At 41.4% G+C, this 24,600-nt stretch overlaps 1 protein-coding gene across 1 annotated transcript in view; it reads left to right on the top strand.

The window, feature by feature from the left end:
* Positions 1 to 24,600, top strand: part of CD109 (CD109 molecule) — a 97,904-nt gene that overhangs the window by 57,911 nt on the left and 15,393 nt on the right. The window contains exons 24-29 of the mRNA XM_048495810.1: positions 1,305 to 1,386; positions 7,425 to 7,653; positions 10,032 to 10,197; positions 12,210 to 12,400; positions 13,888 to 14,043; positions 14,133 to 14,198. Of these exons, the coding sequence (XP_048351767.1) occupies positions 1,305 to 1,386; positions 7,425 to 7,653; positions 10,032 to 10,197; positions 12,210 to 12,400; positions 13,888 to 14,043; positions 14,133 to 14,198 (890 nt within the window). The remainder of the gene's footprint in view (positions 1 to 1,304; positions 1,387 to 7,424; positions 7,654 to 10,031; positions 10,198 to 12,209; positions 12,401 to 13,887; positions 14,044 to 14,132; positions 14,199 to 24,600) is intronic.

The raw sequence follows: 24,600 nt of genomic DNA, 5'->3' as shown, positions 1-24,600 counted from the left end.
TTAACTGATATTTAATTATGTATTATTCTTTTTATATCGTAATAGAAGCACACCCATGGATGACTTAAAATAAACATTATATATTAATTCCTAAAAAGGTATACAGGCTCAAAAATTGTCATTTCAAATGTGATTCCAAACATTGCTTACAAATAGTTATTTGATCAAAAAATCCTAACACAAGTATTCGTTGATTTTTCCAGTGGCTCATATGCATCATGTTTTCACATTGAAAGCCTTTTGAAGTAGAATACCGTGTTTGTAAATATCCCTGGGAGATATTTGTTCACCTTTTTTCTTAAACACCATAAGTATATATGTTACATTTATTAGGATTGTACCTAACATGCTAAAAACTTTTATTTAGAAATGCACAATGAGAGAACAACAAAAATATATATTCTACCAGCATATTTGCCAGGGAATGCTGGTGTCATGTCATTACATCCAGTGTCATGTGTTAAATGTCTCTAACAGTTACAGTGCTTTTTTTTATATTTTAATATACAACTATATCTGTCAGCAACATTATTATACATCTACTTGTGGTTTAAACCCACTGTTCCTTGCACAATTCTTGATGGATTTGATGAACAATTATGTAGTAAGCATGAAGCATTTAGAGTACTAATGCTGATCTTTATGATTTTCAGATGTTATTTCTGGCAATTCTATTTTTTTAAAAAAATCAAATTGTTTCACAGGTATTATAGCTTTTACACAAAATACATCTTTCTTTGTTTGCTTCCTTTTCATGCCATCATATGTGTGTGTTTGTGGGCAAGGCTTTTGGTTGGCATGTCCCTGGCTGCAGCTCAGCATCTCCCTCTCCTGGATTACACTGCCCATCTTTCTGTGTCTATATCCTTACATGATTATGTCAGTATTAGAGCAGATAGTCTTTGCTGTGTGTCATTTGCCAGTTTATTCTTCTTCTGTGTTGCTCTCATGATTTACTCCATTCTTTTTTTGATAATTATATTTGATAATATGAACCTGTTCAAGTAAGTGAATCCATCATGTATCTTGCCTCTTATCATCTTAGGCTGTGGACACCAAACTAAGGCCCCTTTTGCACATGCAGAATAATGCACTTACAGTCCACTTTCAATGCACTTTGCAGCTGGATTTTACTATGTGGAATAGCAAAATCCACTTGCAAACAATTGTGAAAGTGGATTGAAAGTGCATTATTCTGCATGTGCGAAAGGGGCCTAAGAGATGATAAGTCTGTGGCTTAACTTAGCACATGACGGCATCTTAAATGTAACTATCCTAAATTCTCATACTGGTTTTTTTTTCAGGCTACCAAAGAGAGCTTCTCTTCCAAAGAGATGATGGCTCTTTCAGTGCTTTTGGAAACAGTGATCCCTCCGGAAGTACATGGTAGGCCTTTGTTTTTCAAACCAAACTACTTGCTTGCTTTTTTTAAAAGTCTAATGGTTACCAAGATGCATCAGTTATTGATTAGATGAGCAACAGTATTTGAGCTTGGTTTATTAGTGTTTGGTATAGCAAAGTCACATACACCTGCAAGTCCTAAGTTATTGTGACAATTTGTATGTTGGAGGTGGTAAATTACATCTGTGGTCCTCGTTCTGTGCAGCAGAGACCTTGTGCAGCAAATTTTCTCCGGGGGGATGGACCTTGTGCAGCAAATTTTCTCCTGTGGGGATGGATGTGGCTATTTTCAGCAGTCGGTAACATGAAAGAGTTCTTCAACATCTGATTTATTTTCTTTTTTGAGGGCCAGAAAAAATAGCCACAGAATTAAATGTAATGTGTTGTTCCATTCTGCCTTTTGCCATTCCTCAGTACTTGACATTATTCATTATCTACATAAAGCTAATGAGAGCGATCATCTGGAACTTTGGGGTTAGGTGCCATCAAAATAGTAAAATCTGAGTTTAACGCTTAGTTACATTAAGTAGCAAAGAATAGCTGTCATGGTTCTGTCTCAATTTTTGGAGGCTAGAGATGGATGAAACAAACTTTAATTGGATAAAGGCAACAGGAGATGTTACTAGTGTTTAATTCCAGGGCTCTAGAGGTATGACAAACTTTTTCTCACTCACACAGAATCCCTATCACCGTTCACAGCCTCTCTTGCTTTTCCACAGGTTCTGGGTTACAGATGAGTCAGGCAGTCAGACATCACTAAGCTTTTTAAAAAATAGAGAGCTGTGACTGTTTTACATACCAGGATTTTTTTCTGACTCAGGCTCATTCCGCACATGCAGAATAATACACTTTCAAACTGCTTTCAGTGCTCTTTGAAGCTGTGCAGAATAGCAAAATCCACTTGCAAACAGTTGTGAAAGTGGTTTGAAAACACATTGGCCGTTTCCGCACGGCCCATAAACGACGGCCTGGGGGCGGTAAAAACGCCGCCCCCAGGCCGCCGTTCGCACAGGCGCCGCTGCTGCAACGCAGCAGCAGCTGGGGGGGGCGGGGTGGGGGGGTGGGGGGGTGGGGGGGGGAGGGGGGGTTGGGGGGGGGGGGGGGGGGGGGGGAGGGGGGTGGGCGGGCCATGGGGGGGGGGGGGGGGGGGGGGTCCACGGGGGGGGAGGGGGTGGGGGGGCGGGGGGGGCGGGGGGGGGGGGGGGCGGGGGGGGGGGGGGGTGGGGGGGGGGGGGGGTGGGGGGGGGGGGGGGTGGGGGGGGGGGGGGGTGGGGGGGGGGGGGGGTGGGGGGGGGGGGGGGTGGGGGGGGGGGGGGGTGGGGGGGGGGGGGGGTGGGGGGGGGGGGGGGTGGGGGGGGGGGGGGGTGGGGGGGGGGGGGGGTGGGGGGGGGGGGGGGTGGGGGGGGGGGGGGGTGGGGGGGGGGGGGGGTGGGGGGGGGGGGGGGTGATCGTGAGTCGGACGGAGGAGCGGGAAGAGGCGGCTCCATGCGGAGCTGCCTCTCCTGCGGCGGCCTCTGCTTGGCCTGCTCGCACGCTTGCGTGCGAGCGGGCTTCCGCCCCCACGCCGCCAGAACTCTTGCCGGCGTGGGGGCGCGAGGTGGCCGTGCGGAAACGGCCATTATTTTGCCTGTGCGGCAGGGGTCTCAGAGACACCAGCAGACAGGCTAGCCAAGTCCCCTTTAGTGATCTTCCCTCACTCAGACACTGTGTAGAACTATTGGGATTGGTTACTAAAACACTGCTTCATTCAAATGCTGCCATCATGTCCTAAAATATATATAGACCAAGACCTCAGTTATGTGTGTGTGTGTGCTTGTTTCCCTGAAACAACTAGCCTGTGGGTTAAACAAACAAGGAATTATCTTTTTTTTCTTGTGTGAACATAACGGATTAGGTCAGGTAGAGGTTATAACATTTCTTTTCAAATGAACTTTTGAACTCTCCTCCTATTCCAGCTTTTGGGATCCTTTGCTTCAAATTGACCCTTTTCAGTCAGCTTTAAGGAACACTTCTCCACAACTTCACTCCGCTCGACTCACTCCCAACTCAACTAACTGTTGTTCGTAACTGTCTCCTTCATCAATGTTCTGTCAGCTCCAATTGGCCTCTCTTAACCTATCCATCACAAGAGATTTTTAGTTTGCCCCTCATCGATGGGGTGCAGAGTTGGGGGGATGCTGTTGGATTATTCTTTGCTTCTGGCTAAGCAGATTGCAGTGGTGACTAGGTATATTAGTGGTGACTAAGCATATCAACTATGTTTATTGTACAGTTATTTCCCTTCCTTGTGGGAAAGGCATTTTGAACCACCTGAGTCAACATATTAAAACATATTAAAACTAATAAATAGTCATTCAAAACTCCTATTGAAGACATCAATCAAATTCAGCCTTGTGTAAATCTATAACTTGCAGAAAGGTTGGTACAAACTCAGGATGGTCATTCCAAAGTGGAGGTGCTGCTTCAGAAGAAGCATGGGCAGAAATAGCTTTCCATTTTGCAGCAATAACCAGCACTTTGAATTGGCCCTGGGAAAGCAGTGCAGTGCTTTCAAAACTGGTGTCATAAATTTAAATGAGCTCACTCTGGATAACAACTGATTGGTTACATTTTATATTAGAAATTTCCACTGGATTTGTAACTTCTAGGACCCAATTCTGTAATATGTTTTATGTAGAGCAGCCTTTGAAGACAAACCAGAAGCTACAGCTGTTGGAAAAATAGGATTATTTTTTTCTGTTGGCATGCAAGCCTATAGCCAGGCAAGGGGACCGTTTCATTTTTCTTTTTTCTGTTTTTTAATTAATAAGGTTTTGTTGCTGATTAGAAATACATCCAAATATTCAATGAGAAAAATGGAAAAACAGGACTTAAAAAAAGAACATTATAATCATTATACATGATAAATATACTGCAAAAATAAAGAGGAAAGAAAGAAAAAGAAAAAAGAAAGATTTTTTTATTTAGGTGACTTCCAAATATTTCTATTTTTTTACATTTTTTGTGTTTCATGAAATATAAAGCTAATATAGAAATTTTTTCATACATATTGAAACCATTTCTGCCACTCATTTTGATAATCTTTGTCTGTTTTAAAATCTATTCCATCAAATATTTTGGCAAGTTTAGCCAGTTCTAACACTTTGATTTGCCATTCACATTTTGATGGTGTCTTGTCTGATTTCAAATATTTAGACCAAACTAATCTTGCTGCTACTACTATATGTTTAAATAGACAGATTTGGTTCTTATTTAATTTCAGGTCAATCATTCCTAATAAGTATTTTTCAGGCTTTAAGGAAATTTTAATTTTCAATATGCTATTAATTTCTATATTTATCGTTTTCCAAAATTGAACAGCTAATTCACAAGACCACCATTGGTGAAAAAAGGTACCAGCATGTTTGGTGCACTTCCAGCATTTATATGAACATTTATAAATTTTTGCTATTTTCACTGAAGTAGTGAACACTGCAAGGGGGTCATTTCTAAGGTCATACCAGTCATTTCTTGGTATCATAGACAGCCCAGATTTATGAGCAGAGCAAAGGTAGGAGAGATGTCAATGTTAATCTCAGGGCTTTGATATCAAGAGGGTTTTTCTGTCTTTCCCCTTCTCAAATAAAGTATTCATAACAGAAGACAATGCATTCCCTGACAACTCATCTACTTGAATCTGGATAACAACAGTGCAGCCATGAGAAAGCATACCTGTCTCGAACCTCACAAAGAACTTGCAGATGCCCGCACCCTGATTCCATCAGCCAAACGGCTAGATCTTCCTGCACTTTTTCTACCAAAGTTAATCCTAAATGTCCTGTTCAACCATTAAGAGAGCCATCAATCTTTCAGAGTTTCTTTGCTTTAACATTCCAAGGTCATCCAGACTTGGACTGCCCCGTCTTAATTTCATCAACATAGCCAAGCCTCATCAAAAGTTGAGTGTTCCCAGCTCTTAATTCAGTTCGAGTAGGGCCAGGTTTTCATACTGTTTCCACATCTCCTGTTATGTACATGTCACAACTGTGAGAGGTATTGTGTACATGCCACACCTGTGACAGTTGGAACCATGCAAGGGAAGGGAATGAAAGGGACAGGGTCCGCCATCTGGACATGGCCCACCCACCCTAGCAGAGGAAGGGGAATGTGAGGGAGGGAGGGGGCGGGGTGCCATGGAAGGGAATGGGAGAGAGGGCGGGGAGCGAGGGGCCCCTTGCCCATCCCCTCCCTTGCAAGCATTGTGCAATGACACATGTTAGAACCGTTCGCTTTCTCTTTTCTTTCTTTTCCACTTCACCAGACTGAGCCACAGCAATGTGTGGCTGGGTACCACTGTCTTTGAATAAAAATGTAACCACCTCCTTAATCTTGGTTTTTGAGTAGATTTCTTCAGGGAATGACCTCTGTATACATAGGTGCAGATTTCCCCAATCACATGCTGCTGACATCGCATGTCTGTTCTCAGCTAATTCCCCAACCAAAAGGGAACAGAACAGACTAATTTGGGCATGGCTACTTTGAAAATAGGCTGCTACAAACTATTGAAAAGCAAGTTTATTTATTCAGAAATTGCATTAGCGTCCAATTTGTTTTTGGGCTGAACAAAGGTTGCTGGTCCTTACCCTTAATGCCCTTCATAGCCTGCAGTTCATATACCTTCAAGGTTTCTTCTGTTTGAGCAGCCATGGCAGCTATGCTCCATGATCCTGGCCTTTCTCCAAAATGCCTTCACTTTGACAGGTAAAGAATTAGTCACAAGGACCAAACCTTTGCTGAGTCCCCATGTGCTTCAGAATGCCCTGTCCATGGTGGTTCAAAGTTACCCTTCCTCATGACTTTCTATAGATGCAGGTATGTTGCAGGTATGACTGTCCAAGCTGTTCTAATATGCTAATTTTTTTGTTTTCTGTTTTAATTATTTGACCATTATCTTGATTTTGTTAGACACCATAAGTCTTGGAGTAACATTTTAAATAATAAGCTGTCAATTTTAGCCTAGATCACATCTGTACAGAGTATTGCAAATAATAATGCAGAATATCAAATATATGATTAATCTCAACTTTCTCAACTTTCATCAAGATTAATGATTAATCTCAACTTTCATCAAGAAAAAGGATGGCAGCCAGTCTCAGGTATTAGAGATATTTATGTGATGGGGAAACTAACTGGACAGAATTAAATTCATCTAAAAAAAAGCTTGTTTATTCAGTTTTAAAATATTTCTTCTAAGAATTTAAATTCATAAAAACCTTCCAAGTATGGAATTTCCTTTTCATCAAGGCTGTAATAGGCTTCTTTTTCAGACAAGATTTCCAGATAAATGAATTGTACTGAAGCTATTTCAACTTTTTTACCTAGTTCACTATCATCTCTACTTTGCTATAGAAAGCAGACTTTGGAGTCTAGTGGTGTCAACCTCCAGGTGATGACTGGAGATAGCCTGGAATTATATCTGGTCTCCAGGCTACAGAGATCAGCTCCTCTGGAGACAATGGCAACTTTGGAGAAAGGACTCTTTGGTATTATACAATGCTGAGGGTTCCCAAATCCCACCTTTCCCAGGCTCTGCTTCCAAAACCTTCAGAATTTCCCAACCCAGAACTGGGAACCCTGTCTCTCCCCCTGCCCACTCCATACTGCATCAGGGCCAGGTACAAACTGCATTGTTGTCAGAGATTTCAGTTCATGTTTCCTCCTGTGCATCACCTTGGAACATTGCTAGGCACACACTCACATGACATAAGTGCTGCTATTATTGCACAAAAGTAACTAGCACTCAAAGTGGAACAGGTCACTGAATTCTTCAAGATGAGGTATGGAAAGCCAGTGCTGTACTGTGTCTGTTACTTGCAATCCCTTATAATGATCATGTGCAATTTGGGCTCCCTTTTACTGCATATATTTGCTGCATGTTGAAGAAGGAGTTTTGTGTCTCTAATGCAACCTAAATAATAGCTTTGTGTTAAATGGTAAAATTTGTCACTGCACATGTGTTATATTTGAGTATCTTTTCTTCCTAGGTTATCAGCCTTTGTACTGAAAAGTTTATTTCAAGCTCAACCATACATAGATATTGATCCATATACAATGGAGAGAACAGCTGCTTGGATGGTTAAGCATCAGTCACAGAGTGGAGAATTCCTGGAACCTGGAAAAGTATTAAACACTAAACTGCAAGGGGGCACTAATAGCACTGTCTCACTTACAGCTTATATTACGGCAGCGCTATTAGAGTATCAAACAAATCAGGTATTAATATCACTGATGTATTTTAAAAAGTTAAATAGTATTTTAAATTATAGAACAGAAGTAAAGATGGGGTGATATCACTACACGTTTTCCAGTCAGAGTTTGCTTATGGGGCGGTTTGCCATTGTCTTCCCCAGTCGACTACATTTTACCCCTAGCAGGGAACACAGATTCATAAATAGCATAACTGTTTTCTTTTGCTGATATTGAAAAAAATAAGAGTGTCAACTACTTTATGGCTTGCACTAAGTTGTATTATTCTTCTTTCACACAGAAAAAAGGAATTCGGTTGGCATTTCTTTTGACAATTCTTCATTTACATTAAACCTTTTATTTATCATTCCAACAGCTATATTCCAATTTTTTTTGAAAAATATTACAACTGTGCTGTTCTAATATACAGTCTGAAAGGGTCTCTAGGTCTTGCCTAATGGGCTGTTGGCTTTGATTTTATAACTGCATTTGCACATGTGGTGGTTGAATTCAGATGCGTGAATTCAGTCCCTGTCCTACTGATTTGCACATATGAAAGCAAAAATATCAGCTTTATCAATGTAGGAGGGTCGATTTGAAACATCATGTCAATTTTTCTGCACGTCACAATACATGCATAATTTTAGCCCATGCAATACAATTTTTTTGCTTGATTCAGGAGAATTGTATTTGTATTTGTGTCAATCCTGTGTTGTGAAATCCATTAAACTTATGACTCATGTTAGCATGGCCTGTAACAGTCAGTCCCATCTCAACTAGCCCAGTTTTAGACATTTTTCTTGACAGTGGGTTGGATCTAGCATCACTTTCTGCCTACAGAAGGCAGAACAGAACAGCAGAATTAGCAGAACAAAACTTTCCAATTTCCTTCTTCCTCTGCAACTCACAGAGCTCCCAAAATACTGTTCCTTGGGGACGGAAGATCTCTGGGAACAGCATGAGAGGAAGGAATTGACAAAAAACAACAACACCACCTCTGTCCACTGGGAGAAACTGATGCTGGGCTCCAAACTAGTCTGTAGTTTTTCTACAGTGCAGAGGGTGGTATTGTACTATTTTATCAGCTGCAAACACAACTCTGTGCTCTTGGGTGGTCCAATGAAAAAATTATTTTCATTTTTTCTTTCCTTTCTCACTTCCACCCCAGAATCATTCTTCCACTTTTTCTCTTTTTTAAGCTCCCTTTTTTTGTAACAGCCAGGAGTATATAAGTGTTTATTTGCTGAATCCCTTTCCTTGTTTTAAAAAATGAACACATCTAAGCTTTTAAAAATATGTGGGGCTGAAAAATTATCATTTGATATGAAAACTATACTGGCCAAATAGAAAGTTTAACACAAAAGAGCTACCCCTGGTACAAACAGCGTGAACAAAAGTTTCCCTTTGAGATTTGCAAAATGAGCTACAGTTCTTGTGCAGTTCACTACTGTGTGTAAGAAAGAACATCTGTTCATTCTGAAACATCTCTGAATTGAGAGGATGAAAAGAGAAACAAGCAAAATACTGACACATTAACCTCATGAATGAGGAGAGTAATAGGAAAAGAGGGCTTATTAATTTTAATAGGAATTACTAGGAATTAAAATTTATTAATTTATTAAATTCCTATTTAATAGGAATTAATATTTAATTAATAGGAAAGGAGGACATTTTAATTGTATTTAGAAGTAAGTGCACAGCAGGGGTGGGAGCAGAAGTTTTGATGCCAGGAGAAGCTGCTGGAGGTGGCTGACTACAAAAGCAACAGCAACAAGTCAATAAATTTAAACCCAGCTACTAAAACTAAAAACAAGCCAAGGCGCTAAAGACAGGTCAGTGCTAATATGCTCACACAAAGAAGTTTGATTTGACCTTTTAATGAAAGCTGGGAATTCAGAGAATCTGATATACAGAGTTTTAGACTGTTATTTTATTGATATAACAATATTCAATAGGTGATATTTTAAAAAGCCAGAGGGGAATGGTCACTGTGAGAACAGTGTTAAAGGAAACAGCTCCCATTGGTGGTGGGAAAATCCAAACTTTCCCACCCACATGGTATCCATCCAGGCTTTGCTGCAATCTTTTTCAAAACTTCACAGCAAAGCAGGTCTGAGACTAATCAGATAAAAGCTGGGGAAATCCCAGATGGTACATGATGCTATGATAAAGCAGAAAAAAAACTCACTTCCCAACAGCAGGTTGGGGAATTCATATGAAAATTCTGTGACCCAAACAATATTCTGTGAGTTTTCTTTGCTCTCACATAATTGCAGCAAATAGTCCTAATATTAATTAACTAATGATTTTACTTAAAGTACTTGCACTGGTGTAACCACCATGTCTTTGAGTAAATGTTAGGCTGTTGAATTGTATTCCTTACAATGTCATTTTTGTTTATCCAGTATGACAAAAACATTAGAAAGGCTTTGAACTTTCTAGAAATGAAGTTAAGTGAAGGAATAGCAGATAATTATACACTGGCCCTTGTGACATATGCCTTATCGCTGGCTAAGAGCACAGAAGCAAAGATGGCACTGAACATCCTGAATGGCAGATTAGAACATCAAGGTAAGACACATTTTTACATAGGGAAGCATTTATAGAAGTGTTAGAAACAGAATGAAAATGCAAAATGTTGATATTTAGTTTGTTAAAAAAGCTTAAAGGGACTCTGAGAGGAAAGGTATGTGCATTTTATTTAAATATATTGGATCCTAAGAACCACTCACAGAATTCCATTTACAGAGCAGGGGATTTCTAATCCTTCCCTGCTGTTATGTTTCCATGTGTCTCTTCAAAAACCTTTCAGAAGCAGTAAGTAATATGGGGAAAAACAACACGGGTTAATGTAAACTAATCTAAAGGGGCTTGTGACGGATTGTGAGGAAAAGGTTATTTTACAATGCAGTTCTGTCAAAAGCAAACTTACTGATTACATTCAGAGTGGAGCAGAAGAGGAGCCACCTGATTGGCTGTGGCCTCCAGCACTCTGATTAGGTAAGTAATAGTGTGATGCAGAGGAGGGGAGAAGAGGATATTTCCCTTGTGAGGACAGTCTGAGAGGTTTTTTGTTGACATCATTCCTACTGATAATTGCTGTTAAGAGCTGATTGCCTTGAAGTGAAAATTAAACATCTCTGAGGATAGTTCTGTCAGAGTGTGTGACAGGAACTGTTGATATCAGCCTGTGTGCTGGGTGTAAGCAATCACATACACAGACAAGGTGTGCTGATGGGAAAGTTTGTTAATCAGCTAGCTGAACAGCCTTTATAAACTAGGGGGAATATATTCTAGGGAGAGAAGTGTGCCAGTGGGTCTGTGGTAGTAGGGTTTGCTTTGGTTACCTCAGTAAAGTGTTTTATGTTTTTTTTTAGTTATCTAACTGTGTGTGGCTTTGGAGGGGATACAGTGAATAGTATCAAGCCAGTGTTTGGACCCTGTTTGTGAATAGCCATTAACCAGAACACCTAAGTAGAGGAATTGTACAATCTGTATACCATCTCTGAAACCAACATTTAAACTGAACCATAACAGTAATCTTAAGTGTTTTTCTAAAGAAACCAACAACTATAAGTCTCTGAGCCAAGCTCTCTTGAAATTAGTGTAAATCTATTTCTCTTGCTTTATTTGCCTCATCCAAATCTATCTCCAAGTTTGATGTTCTTACCTTTATTATCTCCTCTGCCTGTTTAAATAAATCTGTGTTCTTGTTGAAGTTTATTTCTGCCACAGTATATTTGTTTTAGTGTGCCTGACAGAGGGGAGTGCATGGAAAAGAAAAAAAAAATAAAAGTCATCCTTTGCCTTCTGGGGTGTGATAACAGGGCTGAGGGAAAATGCTTTCAAACAAATGCTACCTTATTTCTGAAGCATCTCAGTCCCTTAAGGGAAAAGGCAGGAAAGTAAGAGAGTGGTTTTCCTGCCCTGTTGATATAGGAGGTTGAAAGGGGTGTCCATTGCAGGCTCCTTTAGGGTCTCTTCACATAATAAAATTTTTGTTTGTGCACTTCAGATTTTTTAAGGGTAAGTCTATAACACCCATATTGCTAATTACATAAAAGCTATTGGTGCAGACACCCCTTCAGGAGCCAGTCTCCATACAAATTTAAGTTGGTCAATTAAGGGACCTTGCATCAAAAATATTGTTCCAATTTCTTACAGTTTACGCCTAATTCTCTGCATGATCACCTGAAAGCAAACTTTGTGGTAGCAGGCAGCAAGGCAACTTGTTATGTACAAGCCTGACATTCAAATAAAGGGTGTAAATGTGACAAACAAATATTTTAAAATGCTGGTCTTTTATAAGTACCTTCATCATAGGTAAGCGATTAATTGTGGCTGATCCTTGAGTTTGTTCTCCAAGGATGTTGTTAATGTCCAGGTTGTGATCAGTAGTGCTTACTGATGAGGAGTCATAAGATGGGGACTTAAGAATTAGAGCAAAATAGAACATTTAAATTGTTTTTTTTTAAATTTGTTTCATGTGCATAAGTACAGATGACATATGCACATTTTCGCTAAGTTATGGAAATGTTATTTTTTGTGGTTGTGGTATGACAGAAATTTAATTTTTTTTCCAGGAGAACTCAGGTTCTGGGCATCCCCAGCAACTGAACTATCTGATTCCTGGCAGCCACATTCTACTGATATTGAACTTGCAGGCTATGCTCTGTTGTCTCATGTTAAACAACAGAGGTTATTAGAAGGAATACCCATTATGAAGTGGCTACTTAAGCAAAGGAACAACCTTGGAGGTTATTCTTCTACACAGGTTAGAGAGCATGATCTTCATACAAGTGGTGATAGGTGGTGTGGAGCTGAATCCTGCATTTAGCTCCATAGCATGTTCTGCTTCCGAGACCCATGTAGACTTTAGAGGCTTGAAATTTTTCCAGACCAGGTTTAATAGACCCAAAATTTTTCAAAAAGCCATTGGATTTTTTGAAATATTTCCAGGTCTTTTAAATCTGAACTTGAAAAATACTGAAAAAATTGGTGCACACCCTAGTTGGTACCACTCTTGTTAGATATTCTAAGTGTTCCTGCTACCAATGCCAAAGAAGTCAAAAAATCATTCCCTGAGTATGCGGAGGGCTCTATTTGACTGCAGCAGCTCCTCAGCTAAGGTGATTGCTACAGCCAAATGGAGAACTCCATTGGCTGCCTCCCTGGCTGTGGTGGTTGCCACTATTACTTCCATTGTCTTGCAGTGAATATTGCTTATTCCCTTCTTTTGCTGCCCAAAGGTGGCAATCATTGACAAGGAGGGCAAGTAGGGAAATGCTGGTGCTGGTGCTGGTGCTGGAACTGAACTGTTTGGTGGACTTTGTGACAGGACAGTCGTGCTCTGACTTGGAAACCACTGGGGAGTAGCCACTTGTCAACTGACTGCCTTTCCCCTTCCTTCTGGCATTCCTTTTAAAATAACATGTCAAGACCAGTGGAGGTCTATGTGGTACAAAAAACCACTACCCGTGTTAAAAGTGATAAGGTATTAAAAAAAACAATGTTCACTTGAAAAGCAGTGTTCACAAGCACACTCTTAGCCCCAGACTGAGCAAGAGTAAAACACAATCCCTGCCCTATGTTAAAGATAAGCAGGCTCCTTAACTTAGGTGTTCTTCAGGGTTTCCACTACAGCCTTTTTCAGCTGTGCTGGCCAGCACATGGCAATGGCTGCCCCCACAGACAAGGGTTCTGTCTGCCTTGATGGAATCAGAACAAAAGAGACCCTTTCTCCTTGCTCCGGGGAGTTTTTATCATCCCTCTTCTCCAACTGACCAGGTCAGGCCAGGTCAAAGGAGCTTTTAGTGAAGTCTCCAGGAGGTTTTTTTTCCCGTTCCTGAAGTCTTTCTAGCACTCCATTCTTTCAAATCTCTCTTTTATAGGCCAACAGCCGGGAGGGGAAGGGGACTGGACCATCCTACTGTCTCTAGCTGGCTCTATTGGCATTTCTAAAACAGTGACTGAGTTGACTTGAAAACCATTGAATTCCCCCCCTCCTGCCTGTTCTCAGCTAGGGGGGGGGGGGGGGGAAGCTTTTTTAAATGTCCAGTGAAAGTTTTGCTCAGTTCAGACCTTCCAAAACATTGCATATGTTCACAGGTTATATGAAGGAATCAATGCAGTGTCTTGATAGGATGGAGACTTCCCTATAAACTGTTATTCCAAGAGTCTATCTGAGCTATTCTACTTCAAGGCAGACTTGCTATGCAATCATTCATATCAAATACAATTTGTTCTTGTTTCTCTGAACAGGACACCATTGTGGCCCTGCAGGCTTTGAGTGCCTGTGCTGTGCATACTGCCGGCAGTGACATAGAAATGGATGTCATTGTCCATTCAACAGAGGAAGAAAATCCATTTGTGTACAGGCTTGATAATGAAAACCGCTTTGTTCTCAAAAGCAATGAGGTGATGTAGTAAAGGAGTAAAGCTTTGTTCAAGTAGCACCTCCTCTTCACTACACTTTCTGAGCATTATAAAATTTCCATTTCTTCTAGATTGCAGCTACACAACCGGTGGAGGTTACAGTTTTAACCAATGGCCATGGCTTTGGAATCTTTCAGGTATGTAGCCTTGGTATACTTTTTTAAGGGAGAAGGAGTTACTCTTTGAAAAGAATTTTGCAGTGGAAGGCTACTTGAATTAAAAATGCTAAAAGATGGATAACTTTTACTTTGATAGGGTTGGATTCAAACGTTGCATTAATTAGGCCACTTGCCAGAGTCCCATTCTAACTTTGGCATGTGCTGTGACTTAATGATCTTGGGTTTCCCTAATTTGGGAATGAGGATAGCTCCAGAAGGTATTATCATGTGACTACATTTGTATTTGAGGTCTGCCTTTACTTGAGGATGCTGTCAGAAGAGGCAGTGTAGTTTATGGATCCAAGATGTATTCTGTGGATTAAAGGAGTTAAGACACTGAGGGCCTGATTTACCTTAGGAACACTATGCCTGTTATACAAATCTTTAAGTTCATCTAGAGTGCTGTTTTCACTTTGCACAAACTGTAGAATGTGTGTCATTAACAAAGCATATGTCATTGAACTCATAGGTGTTGCAGTTAACCTTTATGTTGTTAATGTAAAATACAGTGTGATGTTGGAGTATCATAAATCACTATTTTGATTTATGTGTTTTCAAAAATGCTGTTTCTGATTACAACGAAGTTCAAATGGGCCAGAGAATAATTTGAGACTCAGTAGCGAAGGCCAAGCTTGGATTCTGATTTGCATTAGGGAATTATTTATTCATCCATCATACCAAAAGGCAGTACATTTAACAGTGATTGTTTCCAACACCAGAAAAACTGCTGGAAACTATGTGTGAAAGCAAAATATCACAGGTTTATAAAAAAATAAACCTGAAATGGCCAAAGCTGATTTGAAATCCATAGATTAGTCAAGCATAAATGTTACATTATACATTTGCCATCTTGATAAATGAACTTTAGGTAGCAGTGTATGCTGAATATTTTCCCAACACTCTAGTTCTGTTCATACTTGGTCTGAAGTATGCCCCAGTGCATTCTTGAGTATTTGGTCTTTAGTAAGTGTGCACAAGATTGCACTGTTAATCTAGTTTGCTGTTTATATTATTATGTGGCATTAGTGAAGCAGTGTGTGGGGTCTGGGGCTAAGTGGTGACCATGTATCCATCTTGGGCCCTTATTCTCAAATTTGTCAGATCTTTGCTTTAAGTAGATGGGACAAGGAGAAGGTTTTTCTGACAAAGCATGGATGAATGCCTATGGTTGGATATCCATTCTTGCACCAACACTGCAAAATGAAATCTATAGCATAGAGCTATCTTGGTATAATTCCATAAGTCTGCAATTTATCCTCTGTAACTTGGCAAAGTAAAAGAGGATTTTGAAGGAATTTCATCTAATACAGTTTTGGTTTACTAAAAGCACCTCTTGCCTTTTTTTTACTTGGCGAGATTCCCATTGAATAAAAAGAAATAGACTTTGAAATTCCCCCTTTCAACATACAACTGAATCTGCTTTATATCTGCTGAAGGAAATAGCATGTGATTATTATTATTGTTTTTCTAAGATTTCATTCTGTTAAAGACTCCTGATCCTATGAGTCCATGTGGCAAAGCAGCACTTCATACATTGTAGTATATCTATCCCAGCCTTGGTGTGTGGTGTTGATGCAGGAATGCTAATTTCCAGCCAAGTGCTAGCACTGATTGTAGCCATTTGAATTTCATTGCCAGTGATCTTCCCATTTCCTTGAAGACTGTGCTGTACAGAGAGCTTTGTAAGAATGGGGAGAGTTGGGGGGGGGGGGAAGGCTGGTGAGACCCTTATAAACAGCAGCCTATGGCTTTCTTGCTGGCCCAGAAACTGAAAACCATGGCATACTTTTTGGGAATACATTACAGTATCTCTATCTCATCTAAGACTTTTATAAAGAAAAGTGCAGTTTGCTGTATAGCGAGTAGGGTTGTGCACAACTGCTGTTGTGTTTTAATGGGTTAAGTTTTTATACTGTATTAAACTGCTGTTGGAAACAGCCATGTTGTGAGCCGCCTCGAGCCCTTCGAGGATGAGGCGGCCTATAAATTTAATACATACATACATACATACATACATACATACATACATTTGCTTGCCCTTACATACATGCTTATACCTTTGCTTATACATACACCTTTGCCCTGGATCCCTATTGTATAATAGATTTGCATATATTGTAGCTGAATTTTTTGGGATTTCTGTCTCAAATTTTCATACTGGTATGGATTTTTTGGGGGAAGGGGGGGCAGGGAGTCTAAAAAACTTGAATCTATTATAGCCTATGGGGAATCTTTCTGGGGCTCTGTTTTTAAGATAGAGGCACCAAATTTGCAGCATAACTGCTCGTGATTCTCCTTGGAAGAACCCCCAAATTTGGAAAATATTGGGTTGGAGGTTGAATTTTATGGGTCCACAAAGAAGGTACTCCTGTCCATCCTCCATTATTTCCAGGAGAAGGAAAAAAATATTTTTCTTCTCTTGGGGAAAAGCAGAGGCTTGACTGAGAGTAACCCATAGGCCCATGCCTCTCGCTTCAAGAACCAACACAAGTCCAACAGAATCAAACCAGAATTCAGGAAACCAGCAGAACCACAAGTCACTGTGACAAAGTTGGACAGAACCAATGTCAAACCAGAGAATAACAGCACAAGAAAATCAAGCAGGGACACTTTAGCTAGCCTAGATGAGCCAAATGCAATGTGCAAGTGCCCACCAGAACCAAGGTCCACTATGGTTGTGAAAGCCCAACAGAACCATTGTCAAACTACAGAATGCCAGCATTTTAAACTTTTTTAATTTTTTCACAATCAAGAGCAAGAAGCCCTGCACAAAAGTCTTAAATACAGGGGGCCACTTTTGCAAGCCCAGAATAATCCATTGCAATACACAGAAATCCTTCAGTACCAAGGCCCATTCAGGCAGTGCAAAATCAGCAAAACCTATGCCATGCCAGAGATTCTCTGGAGTGGAGACTGAAAGTGGGGTCAGTTTTGCCAGGTCAGGCAAACCACATGCAATGTGTAGGTTACCCCCCCCCCCCATAAGCCAGGTCTACTCTGCAGTGAAATTCCAACAGAACCATTGTTAAAGCACATAATGTCAGCATTTAACATGTTTTGGGGAATTTAAAAAAAACACGCTACCTACAGAGACCTGCTTGAGGCATTTCATAATGTAAACTGCACAATAAAATCATGAAAGCAACAGCATTAAAATTAATAATAAGCAAGCCATAAAACCGGTATAAAAGCAAGTCAGGCATTAAAAACAGCATAAAGCAACAATCAGCAGTTGGAAATGATCATGAAACAATCTTCAGGCTGGAAGTAGACCATAAAAACAACCAAGAACTGGAGCCACTCAGCTAAAACCCTAGGTGATGTACATTGTACATCATAAGCATATTAATGAGAGGGAATATGTAAACTGTGCACAACAGATGGATTAGAAATGGGTGACTTGGTCCGTGCAGTTCTTATGGGGCTGACAAGCACAAGTACCAAGGGTAGATGCAAATCACTGTTAAATGTAAGCTGGGAAGGGATAGGGGTGTGTTGGCTGTATATACAGCTCTCTTTTGAAACCACCATGCAAATGTGTCCAAGAACCGAGTTAATAAAACCATCTCTGCTTATGGCAGCAAACTGTTGTGGTTGTTTGTAGGGGAGAACAAGCCTTCCTAATCTTGCCCAGGTACCGTAGCGAGGTAAGGCATCTTTAGGTACCCCTAAGTGAACTTTAAAATTTTTTTGCACTGAGTTCTCTTTGTCTGGGGTCAAGAAGGAATGGAAAAGTAAACATTAGTCCTTCCAGTGAAATCCTTCTGAAGGGGTCATTCAGTTTGTTGCTTCAGATGTTCTTGTGTTACTGGTAAATTCTCCCCCTTTTGCTATTCTTGGCAAATGTTAAAGCAGCAATGTGTGTGTGATGACAAATTACTGATTTGCTTCCAGCTTGGTTTGACCAAATTCACAGCATGCCTCTAATAGGGAAAAAGCACATTTTACTTGATTTGGGGGGAATCTTGTGGCATTTATTTTGAGTTGGACTGATAATTTTGGATTCATTCTCAGTTATGAAAGGGTGATATGATCTTATAATTTTTGTATCTATTCTTATATTTTATTAATCAGTTTACGTATTCATCTTGTTAAACCTTGAAGTTCCATATACTTTAAAAAAAATTTAGGGACTTCAAATGTCTGCTTACACAAATGTGCATTTGCAAGCTTCTGAGTGTGTCATTTGAAAGAGAAACCTGGCAATTTGAAGATTTTTCCCCCCACTCCATCTCAGGGATAAGATTAATAGCAAGATTTCAAAGCACTGATATGTTAAAGATTAGATTGGAGAAAGCATTATATTGTAAGAAGATGGTTCTCCTCCCCATTTATACTTCCCACTCAGTTCCAAAGATAGAAGGGCACTGGCATATTCAGAAGAGCGGGTTGTGATTCCCACCGATTTCCAGTCCTGCACATAGTGGCATACTTCAGACTCCTTTGCCCCTGGACTGTGTTATCAACAGAGGACAAATGTTAAGGGATTTTTTTTACCTTTACTGTTTAGTTGTTTCTCTGTGGATCAGGGTGTAGAATGGATGCTAGCCAGAAACATACATAGTTAGATGGAATCTGAAACATATGCCTCCCTAAATGGCACTGTTAATTAAAAGGACATAGCACTGCATTCAGTGAATGGGTAATAGTTACTGCATCTGTTGCTGTATATACTTTTACTGCTAAGTATGCATTTATATGGCTGCTTTTAACTTATGATGCTGAGTCCAGTGAGATTCCCCTGGAGCAGGACTTACCCATTTTTCCATCCTGCTGCAGTCCACTGAGTTCCTTCCTCAGTTTTGTTCCTGGGGACAGCCAACCCTCAGGAACAGCCCAGGGGTCAAAGAAGGAGTCTGCAGTATGCCTCTGTGTGCATGATTGGAAATCAGTGGGAATCACAACCTTTTCTTCTGAATATGCCAGTGCCCTTCTGTCTTTGGAACTGAGTGTTAAGATCCTGACTATGATGGCTATGATGACTATGATGACTATGATTGAAAATGCTAGGGGGAAGAATTAGGACTAATAAAAGGAAACACTTCTTCACGCAACGTGTGATTGGTGTTTGGAATATGCTTCCACAGGAGGTGGTGATAGCCACTAACCTGGATAGCTTTAAAAGGGGCTTGGACAGATTTATGGAGGAGAAGTTGATTTATGGCTACCAATCTTGATCCTATTTGATCTGAGATTGCAAATGCCTTAACAGACCAGGTGATCGGGAGCAACAGCCGCAGAAGGCCATTGCGTTCACATCCTACATGTGAGCTCCCAAAGGCACCTGGTGGGCCACTGCGAGTAGCAGAGAGCTGGACTAGATGGGATCAGCCTTTAATTGCTGGCAGTTTCACCTTTACTTATTTTGCTATGTAGGAGGTAATTTATTTTTGGTAGCAAGCATGCATGTGCAAGCATGCAGTGAAGATCTGACAAATAGAGACTGTTGAGAAAACTCAGCAATGAAGGAATAAGAGGGGAAGTCCTCCTATGGATTAAAAACTGGTTGAGGAACAGGAAACAAAGGGTGGGTATAAATGGGAAGTTCTCACAATGGAGAGATGTAGGGAGTGGTGTCCCCCAAGGATCCGTTTTGGGACCAGTGCTCTTTAACTTATTCATAAATGACCTGGAAGTAGGGGTGGGTAGTGTGGTGGCTAAGTTTGCAGATGATACCAAATTATGTAGGGTGGTAAGAACCACAAAGGATTGCGAAGAGCTCCAAGTGGACCTTGATAAATTAGGTGAGTGGGCTAAGAAATGGCAAATGCAGTTCAATGTAGCAAAATGTAAAGTGATGCACATAGGGGCAAAAAATCCAAACTTCACATACACGCTACAGGGGTCAGTGCTATCAGTCACAGACCAGGAAAGGGATGTGGGCGTCTTAGTTGATAGTTCCATGGGAATGTCAACTCAATGCATGGCAGCTGTGAAAAAGGCAAACTCTATGCTGGGGATAATTAGGAAAGGAGTTGATAATAAAACTGCAAGGATTGTCATGCCCTTATATAAAGCAGTGGTGCGACCGCACTTGGAGTACTGAGTTCAGTTCTGGTCGCCACATCTCAAAAAGGATATCGAAGAGATAGAAAAAGGGCAGAGAAGGGCAACGAGGATAATTGAAGGATTGGAGCACCTTCCTTATGAGGAGAGGCTGCAGCGTTTGGGACTCTTTAGTTTGGAGAGGAGACGTCTGAGGGGGGATATGATTGAAGTCTATAAAATTATGCATGGGGTAGAAAATGTTGACAGAGAGAAATTTTTCTCTCTTTCTCACAATACTAGAACCAGAGGGCATTCATTGAAAATGCTGGGGGGAAGAATTAGGACTAATAAAAGGAAACACTTCTTCACACAACGTGTGATTGGTGTTTGGAATATGCTGCCACAGGAGGTGGTGTTGGCCACTAACCTGGATAGCTTTAAAAAGGGCTTGGACAGATTTATGGAGGAGAAGTCGATCTATGGCTACCAATCTTGATCCTCCTTGATCTCAGATTGCAAATGCCTTAGCAGACCAGGTGCTCAGGAGCAGCAGCAGCAGCAGAAGGCCATTGCTTTCACATCCTGCATGTGAGCTCCCTAAGGCACCTGGTGGGCCACTGCGAGTAGCAGAATGCTGGACTAGATGGACTCTGGTCTGATCCAGCAGGCTAGTTCTTATGTTCTTATGAATAGTTTATCACTGCCCTCTGCTGGGCGGAATGTGCCATTACCTTGTCAGTTCATTTGGCTGAAGCACACTTCAGTGTAAGTCAACTGCTTCCATGGGATATGTCCTGGAATACAACTCAAACAGCTGTTTCAGTCTCATCTTCCTTTTGAGTGGTAGGCATTACTGAGCCCCATCCAAAGAGGCAGTTTCCCTGGCAGACGAGGCAAACATGCCAGCATCTGCCTGCCGCTCAGCATCTCAGCATGGGGGGAGGGCGGAGTGTTCCTGGGGGTAGAGCAGACACTAATGGGCCAGGGGCATGGCACCCCTTGGACCCATGCCACCCATCCTGTGAAACCTATGGAGGGCTTTCCAGCGGTGGTGGTGATGGTGGTGGTGGGGGTTGTATTACAGTTTTTGCTCTTTGTGCTACTGGAAAGCCCTCTCGAAGTTGCTGGGGTGGTGCCACAGTTGTACTGCATTCTATTGCCAAGAATGGATGGGACTGTCCGGTTTCACTTCTGGGTTCTGTTACTGGAAAGTCATGGCCTTCATAAAAAGTGCTTGTTTATCCTTAATGATTCTTCACTACAGGACCATCTGAATAAACATCTGTACCAATGTCAGGTTTGAACTTGCCATTTGAAATGACCAGATAAAGTAGTCACAAATGAACTTAAATGTAAGTGTGTGGCTCACCCAAGCATCTGTCTCTCATTGTTTCTTTTCAATCTCAACTTAAAAACACATCCCTGGGAATAAGTTCCACTGAAGAAAATGGGCTTACTAGTAATAACATGCTTAGGATTGCTGCATTTCTCTTGTTACCAGCACATGTGATGTGAAGGAAAGTGAAATACAAAAATTAAGGAATAATAAGAGAGTGAATGTCTCCAAAAGTTCCAACATGGAACATCAGCAGAAATATTGCTGTGTGTAACAGCACCCACTTCCTGAGGGTAGACAGTGGTCCCAAAAAGGGAGGGAAGCCTGTTACTGAGGGTGGTTATTTTGGATAGCTGACTTTGTTGGCCTAAGGCACTCCCCTCCACTGATGCGCACACAGGCTTCTTAAACAGAAAATCCCGTCAGGGAACACTAAACTATAGATATAAAGCTGCCACCAGAAACTGAACCAAATTGAACGTATAGAGGGGCTCTTGAAAGTTTAAAACACAAAAAAACTGGATTTTTATTTAACAGACTTCTCTTCTCAGGATGATGGTTCAGAGAGGCACATAAGCATTACTTTAGGCAGGTACTTCTTAGATGGTTACAGAGTAAGTAGTTTCAGTAAGATGACCTTCAGTATAGACTTTAGGGTAAATCTTCCACACATGGTCCAGAACCCACTCCTTAAACACCCACCCTTATCTCCAAAGGGATTTTTACACTGGCTTAGGAGGCTCTCCGTGTAATTAATAAGTTTCCCTTTAGTCTTCCACCGACTAGGCCTCTAGCCTCTGGTGTGCACTGATCCTTCCATCTCTTGTGGAAACAAGGCTGTCTCCCCTCAGTCTGAGATCTCTTTGAGAACACAGGCCCCCTTTGCCTTATTCCCCTTTGTCTTTGGCAGAGGCGTAGCTGGGCCAGATTGTGCCCAGTGTGCACTCTGGCTTTTTTGCCCACCCCCCATGGCAGCACCCCCCCCCATGGCGGTGCCCCCCAATCCCACTTACTTTAGAAAACCAAGCAGGCTGGAGAACAGGCCTTCCTGTTCTGGTGGGAACTACATTTCCCAGGGTCTCCTGGGAAATGTAGTTCCCACCAGAACAGGAAGGCCTGTTCTCCAGCCTGCTTGGTTTCCTAAAGTAAGTGTGGGGGGGCGCTGCAGGGGGGCTGCTGTGGGGGGAATCACGCCGGCCCCCAGCAGCGCCCCCTCCCGCAACGACGCTCCCCCACTTCCACTTACTTTAGAAAACCGAGCAGGCTGGAGAACAGGCCTTCCTGTTCTGGTGGGAACTACATTTCCCAGGAGACCCTGGGAAATGTAGTTCCCACCAGAACAGGAAGGCCTGTTCTCCAGCCTGCTCAGTTTTCTAAAGTAAGTGTGTGTGTGGGGGGGGGGCGCTGCGTGGGGGAGGGGCCAGGGGTGATTTTGCACCCCCCCATGTGACCTAAATCTGTGCGCCTGGTGTGTCCCGCCCCCTGGGAGCTTCGCTACTGGTCTCTGGCTCTCTTTGCCCTTAGACACTATCTCCTTTGACTGACTCTGAGTAAATGACAGGGTTTGTGTGTCACACTATCTCTCAGGCTGCTTTCCAGACTCTGAATTCTCCCTCTTTATTCCCCAACTGCTTTCTGACAGGCATCTTCCCGCTTTTATAGCAGCCAGTGCACCCTATCTGCGGCTGCCAGCTATAGCATTACAGCCCAGCCAATCAGGCTGTGCTCTGGCTGTTACTGTGCTCTTGCAAGTTAACTCCATAAGAGCCTAATCTGTCACACTGTGCTCCTAGGCTAGCCTATGGCATGTATGCACATTAAAATTTAAAAAGTCTGGGGAAAGAATGGTTTCTCAAGTGTTCTTTGTCCTGTATTTGGATTAGTAGATATTTGCAGATATTTGCAGTATCATCATTTTCCTGGGTATAACGACTTTATTTTATGCCACTTCAAAAATCAACAAGATGGTGCAGGAAATGCAAACCTTATATGAAACGGCAGCTGCAATAGACATGCCTCACAATTCACAGAAATTAAGAGTTGTGGCCATTATTCAAAGTAATATATTACTGACAGTGTACCTGGTAAATCATAGGTGTCAAACTTGCAGCCCTCCAGATGTTATGGACTACAGTTCCCACCATCCCCTGCCAGCATCATGCAGACAATATCTGGAGGGCCGTGAGTTTGACACCTGTGCGGTAAATGATTCAGAATAGTGTGTTTGATTCTGTTTCTTTGACTTTGTTCATTTATTCACTCCCAGCTTTTCTTTTCATTGGGGACCAAAGTGGTTTATAATCTACTGTTCGATTACAAAATATTTAATGATAAATCCTGATTCCATATACCAGTGATTGCGAACCTTTTCGAGACCAAGTGCCCAAACTGCAACCCAAAACCCACTTACCGTATATACTCGTGTATAAGTCGACCTGCATATAAGTCAAGGCACCTAATTTTATCACAAAAAACTGGGAAAACTTATTGACTCGCGTATAAGTCGAGGGTGGGAAATGCAGCAGCTGGTGGTAAATTTCAAAAATAAAAATAGATGCCAATAAAATTACATTAATTGAGGCATCAGTAGGTTAAATGTTTTTTGAATATTTATTTCAAAGAAAAACAGTAAACTGGCTCTGTAAGTGGAAAAGAGGGTCAACAAGAACAATATGGTATCAACAATAACTTTAAAAGTACAAAAAACCTTAGCTCAACCAGCAACCAAGCTATAACACAAGAGTTAAAATCCTTCAAAACTGGATTCCTCCTCATCATCATCTGTATGTCCAAATGTAACCCAACTTAGATTTTAAGAGGGATATTATCAGAAATGGAAAATTTACTATTAGCTTCCATTGTAAACAATGGGGGATGGGGCATCCCCTTTGGGGGTCAATAACTTTAGATCCTCTGACCCAAACTTCACCAAACCTGGCTGGTATCATAAAGAGACTCTCCTGATGAGACCAGCCAGGATTGGTGAAGTTTGGTTCAGAGGGTCCAAAGTTATGGACCCTCAAAAGGGTAGCCCCATCTACTAATAGCTCCCATTGA

This window comes from Sphaerodactylus townsendi, linkage group LG01, assembly GCF_021028975.2.
Source record: "Sphaerodactylus townsendi isolate TG3544 linkage group LG01, MPM_Stown_v2.3, whole genome shotgun sequence".
Classification (NCBI taxonomy): Eukaryota; Metazoa; Chordata; class Lepidosauria; order Squamata; family Sphaerodactylidae; genus Sphaerodactylus; species Sphaerodactylus townsendi.
This window is presented reverse-complemented; position numbering and strand designations above follow the sequence as displayed.